This window comes from Opisthorchis viverrini (genome assembly GCF_000715545.1).
Source record: "Opisthorchis viverrini unplaced genomic scaffold opera_v5_29, whole genome shotgun sequence".
Lineage (NCBI taxonomy): Eukaryota > Metazoa > Platyhelminthes > Trematoda > Opisthorchiida > Opisthorchiidae > Opisthorchis > Opisthorchis viverrini.
Genome location: NW_008751685.1, coordinates 1,846,319 through 1,852,105, shown reverse-complemented (window position 1 = coordinate 1,852,105; position 5,787 = coordinate 1,846,319). Strand labels below are relative to the sequence as shown.

Below are 5,787 nucleotides of genomic sequence, written 5' to 3'. Positions count from 1 at the left end.
TAAAGCGTGGCAAGATGTGCCGTCTCTCCGACTTCTCTGATTCGGCCACAAGACCACTGGATGACGTCGAGATCGCTGTCCATGACGGATGCTAGGAAACTAATACCAGCATGTATCGACGGCGCACGCAAATCTCTCAAACGCCAACTAGTGAAGTGCATAAAGAAATACTGGGAACTCTGGTGGACATCAAAAGCTCGGGAGACGGAGAAGGCTTTTGCTACGGGAAACAGCCGTGCCCCACACCAAATGATACAATCAACTGATCCTAGGAGAGCAGCGGCCACTGAGACGTGAGAAGGCATAAAGAGTGTACGGTCTGTATCCAGTCCTATACAAAAGAGACCCATCTGATAAAGCGAATTGCTGCTATATGGAACGAAGAGCAGGTTCCTGAAGGATGATGGATATCAGCAGCTATTCATACCTACAAAAATTACGCGGACGCTGTGTGCAAACCGCTGTCGCATCTGCCTGATACCAATGACGTCAAAGGTGCTCTCTGGTCTTATCTTTTGAAGGTTGGCTAAACATAGGGAGAAACAGATACGTAAAAACGAAGCTGCGTTCCGTCCTGCAAGAGGGTGCATCGATCATATCTTCACGCTTTGGCATATCCTAAAGCTGCTTTGAGCAACTAAAAATTCCTTGATCTGAAAGCTGTCATTGACTTTGTGAACCGTCAGAAGGTATGGCAGTGTCTTTTTAGCATTCGTGTCCTCCATAAATTCTTGACCCTTCTTAAGGCACTGTATGCCAACTGCCGCGGCCGTGTGAAGGTCTACGGGAATCTCTTGCCTGAGTTCAGCACATTAAGTGGTGTCTGGCAGGGCTGTCACCTTTCACCTTTCCCCTTCAACTTCGACATTGATACGATCATGGAAGACTCACTGCCAGCCTCTAACGCCTGGGGGGTCGAAGTGCTCCCCGGGCATCCGCTCACGGATATGGAGTACGCGGATGACATATCTCTTCTTGGATATGACCCCGTGTTAATGAAAACAATAGTAAATAACTTAAACAATTCTGCCTCGCGGTTTGGCATGCGCTTCACACCCGCAAAGTGTAAAGTGCTACCGTAAGACTGAGTGAGCTGAGAACCTAATCCCAGGCTTACGGATTTACAGATTAATGTAGTGGACAGTTCCCTCTGCCTTGGAAGCCGTATCAGTCTGGGTGGTCTCGAGGGAAGGAGATTATATTTCTATCCAGTGTGAAAGGCCTGAGCAGCTATTGTGAACCTACGTCAGCTGTGGCGTAGGCGTGGCATCAGTGTGTTCGTCAAGGGTCGAGCGTGCAGTGCGCTTCACATTACTATATGGAACAGAAACCTGGCTGCTGCACGCCGAGGATGTCAAAAACTTCCAGTGTTTGACCATCGATGTCTTCAAACCATTGTCTTAGTCTGATTGGGACATTGAATCAGCAATGATGAAGTATGTCTATTGGCATTCGGAAAGAACTCACCCACGATGGATGAACTGATCACAGTGCATGGTTTGAGCTGACTTGACCACGCGCTCCGTATGTCAGTCAACCGACTTCCTCGAAGGTTTTTTTTGCACAACCACGTGAAGGGTGAAAACGACCCAGGGGAGCGAAATATGAAAGCCATTATCAGCAAACTCAGCTGCACTGGTCGTTGACGTCTTCCTGGATGGGGTCCCCGAGATGGGCCACCTCAATGGGTAGAGGCACTGTTAGTCATGACCCAGTCGCGCCCACAACGGCGATCATCCATCCAAACTATTATCTGCAATCCTTTCCTAGTACCTCACTTAAAAGTCAACTGCCGCGGAAATTATTAAGCTGTCCTAATTCTCCAAATCATCGTTGGACTCTACAACCACTGTACGACGGGTACGCGCTTCTTATAGCTGATGATGTTGATGATGGCTCATGCGTTCCGTCCTGCAAGAGGGTGCATCGATCATATCTTCACGCTTTGGCATATCCTAAAGCTGCTTTGAGCAACTAAAAATTCCTTGATCTGAAAGCTGTCATTGACTTTGTGAACCGTCAGAAGGTATGGCAGTGTCTTTTTAGCATTCGTGTCCTCCATAAATTCTTGACCCTTCTTAAGGCGCTGTATGCCGACTGCCGCGGCCGTGTGAAGGTCTACGGGAATCTCTTGCCTGAGTTCACCACAGGGGTCATGCGGAGCAGTCTAGATTTGAACAGTCAGGGTTTTTATTCTGTCTCTGCTGTTCCATATTTTGCCGATTATATGGTGGTAAGGAGAGAAAGGAGAAAAAGTATTTGGCCTTTTGCGAGGGTGATTACACTCTAATATTTGACGTTGTTGTGGAGCCGGCGTGATCTGGTGTGATCTGTGGGACAGTCAGGGCGTTCGAGCAAAACAACTAATTCGCGGCACGATTTCCCCGGAACCGACCCTTCCTGTTCTTTGTCAATGCCTTCTGCTCGCTCTTCTCTCTATGAAGGAATTCCAATGAGGACTTTGATTAATTCATGTGAGGAAGAGACATTTTTCTTATTCCCCACCATAGATAAAGAGATTCCGTCTTGACCTCGCCTTTTTGGTGCATAAATCTGACTTTCCTCTGGACTGGAAGAGGGCCGTACCGACGATGACTTAGTATAACATGTTTTTGGAGAAACATTTGCCCATGGCTAAGGATTTTCATCAACAAACAGGGTGTCGATCGTAGTTTTTCACTACTTTTTCTGAGCTGACCTATACTACTCCCCTGTTTTTGCTTTTACTAAACTTTTATGAGGTACCTCCTTCTGGTAGCCTTGACTGATGCTTGTCGGGGCACGTGCGTTACTCTATATTGCCACGTGCGTTAATGCAGTTAATTTTTGCTTTTGTGTATTGCTTGTCCCCTCTTGTCGTCAGAAATCAGAGTGCATATCCATTCACAATCTAATCCCCCTGAACACTGGCACTCTGCTTTCTTCTGTCGGTACAGAATGCGAGCAGCAAACCGAATTTCAATCATTTCTCATTCGCGGCCATTTCCTTATTCATTTGAACCACCTCGCCTGTGTTAGGGGACCCTAACTGAGTTTTACGTCTTGAACCCGTCTTTTTTTTCACCGGCATTCTATGACATGCTGCATGCTACGACATTTCCGGTGAGTTGGGCTACTTGCTGATGAGAATCATCACTGTATCACAATCATCGTTTCGAAACCTATCCGTCAGAATTTGTTCCATATGTCCTCCGGTTCTTGAGCCTCATGCGAGAACAATACCCCATATCTGATATAGTGACAGCCGTGTGCAAGTCCCAGTCCATGGTCAACGGATGTGGCTGACAGTCAGGGACAAAGTCGAACTTGGCCTTCGCTACCATATTCCGCCGTGTCGTCCCGACTGCTTATCCCTTACTCTGTGGGACTAGCGAAGTGATGTTCTTGCCTTGGCCCGACTCATGCAGTCGTACATGCTTCACGACATCGATGAGGTACGTTCATCCATCACGGTGGGCAACTGGACGATAATATTAATTGTCCAGCTGTAACATGCACACAGTTGTTTTGCCGAGATCCTTCCGGGTTGCTAATCAGTGAGCTGACTTTTGCACAGGTTGATTATTACTCATCCTCCTCGTACCTACAGAAAGGGCACGAAGGTGAAATTTCCAGACGACGACACAGTTGCTATCTCTGGACTGATGTGACCGAACTCGACGTTTGGGAACTTTGATAGGAGCCGTAACCTGGGCGTGTGTTCGTCTACGGAAGATATACCAACGGTCATTCACCCGCGGCTGATATCAGTCGAAGTCTGTTTAACCATTAGTCCGAATTAACCAGTGGGTACTAAATAGCGCGAAACAAGCACTTTGTGAGTGCTATGTTTTCTTCCCACATTAAGTGGTAGAGACTGGGATGAGGTGGGCTTCTTCGATCCCCTACTGCAGTTGGGTGTTTATGTTTACCAACCGTATTTAAGCTCATCAATCATCGTGCGTCTCTCGCAATTGACCGATCAAAACCTTCACACGTGTTCGATTCTTAATAAATTTGGCGCGTTTGTATTGTCCGGCCTTCCATTGACATTCTTTAGATCTCGCCTACTCTTTACTGTATTAGTTTATTCTCCCAACGAGTTGATTAATTTGGTCGTTGGGATACAGGCTGTCTTGTTTGACTAACACTACCAATCTACTTAACTGCGTCGTCTGTGCTCAGTGCTAAACTCTAAGTTCTCTTCTATCTCTTCTTTGCTGGACCTACAACTTACTTGTTGGACTGCGTGAAAAGTGGGACAGTGATGTGGATGAATGAGGGATTTGCAGGATCCGACTTTTACTTGCTCTCCCTTGGTCAGTCTCCGCAATTGGTCTGTTTGGTCGACGCCAGGTGATCTAATCATGAAGGCGATGACGTTGATCAGGTTAAAAGAACCGACGTTATGCACACAGCAGTCCTTCAAACAAGAATCTTCGTGAATATACACTTATTTGCACACTAATTCGGTTCTTTTGAGAGACTCAACTGGAACCCAGCTGAATCACTTGTTTCTGATGTTCTCAGGCAACTGAATGTGCTGCACCAGGCCGCCTCATGTTTCAGTCGCTACGATATTTGAAAATAGTAGTACATTACACAGATATCCTTTCGTCGCGATACTTCAAATATCGTAGTGACAGAAAAATGAGGCGGCCTGGTGCAGCACATTCAATTGCCTGAAAACATCACAAAAGAGAGATTCAGCTGGGTTCCAGGTTAGTCTCTCGCTAAAACAAATTGGTTTGCAAATTAGTGTTTATTAGCTAATTTCGTGCAATTTCAAGTTTCAAGTAGAACATAAGGTTGACGGAAACTCGGGGACTGTGCCTACCTGATAAGACCCAAGAAGGGCAAAACCGGTCGTGGGCTGTCGACGAATTATTAGCAACCCTATGAGTAGTGCATTACAAAAATCCTCGTGCTTTTCGTGCGTAATCCTTCACTTAAATGTTATGTTGCAAGTAAAAAGTCTCCCTAACTCTCTTCATGCTCTCTTGCTAGCCAATAACCAAAAATGAGGATAAACATGTGTGCAGTGCTCCTCAGCTCTTCGGCGTAGAACAAACGCTGAGTCAGTTCCGGTTTGACTGTGTGCAAACGTTTGAATTTTGAATCCATTCGGACTATATAAGTTCGTTGTTCATATAGTTTATAACTCTCACAGATGACCTCCATTGCAGATTTCATGAGGTTTGTGGCATGGTGATCTCATGAACATTTGATGGGTTGCACATTACTGATATTGAGCTACAGGTGTTTTTATAAATGTGTGATTCTGGATTCACTGCACGCATCGAAATTAAGGAGATGCGCATTGTCAATGACCTCTAAACAAGGTCGAATCAGACTTGGAGTGCTCTTTGTATTTTCTGCAGTCGAACGCAACACTATTCGCATGGTCCTCAGAGAACCAGGACCTATTCCGTCACGAAGCCGTATAAGCGACTTCAACCTCTGGATGCCTCTGGTGCTCATCTCTGAGGTTGCTGAATTTGTCTGTGCCCTACGGCCAGCCATGACAGTTCAGTCTGAATTAGGTGAACCAAATCCGCTAGGGCTGAAGTAGGGGAGCACTGCATTGGCTCTCTGATGATATTTTTATAGAGACCCGCATGTCATGATCAGGCTATTCACGGTAACAGAGCCGATTCCGGTGCCAAGCCAGTTGCTGGAAGACCAAGTATCAAGAAATTTGAAAGGCTGCAGAGAAGTAACTCAGTGTTAACAGAAGAGATAATGAATTTACCAAGTGGCACTTCCACATATTAAGGCAGTAGTTTTTTGTAGTCATAGGACAATGGT

General features: G+C 46.0%; 1 protein-coding gene across 1 annotated transcript in view; it reads left to right on the top strand.

Moving 5' to 3' along the window:
* Positions 1-1,657: 1,657 nt before the first annotated feature.
* The window catches only part of T265_02413 (hypothetical protein), a gene marked incomplete at both ends in the record, with an annotated part of 5,603 nt that continues 1,473 nt past the window's right edge, over positions 1,658-5,787 (top strand). Inside the window, 4 exons of the mRNA XM_009166646.1 lie at positions 1,658-1,769; positions 1,998-2,233; positions 4,626-4,700; positions 5,590-5,695. Coding sequence (XP_009164910.1) covers positions 1,658-1,769; positions 1,998-2,233; positions 4,626-4,700; positions 5,590-5,695 — 529 coding nt within the window. The remainder of the gene's footprint in view (positions 1,770-1,997; positions 2,234-4,625; positions 4,701-5,589; positions 5,696-5,787) is intronic.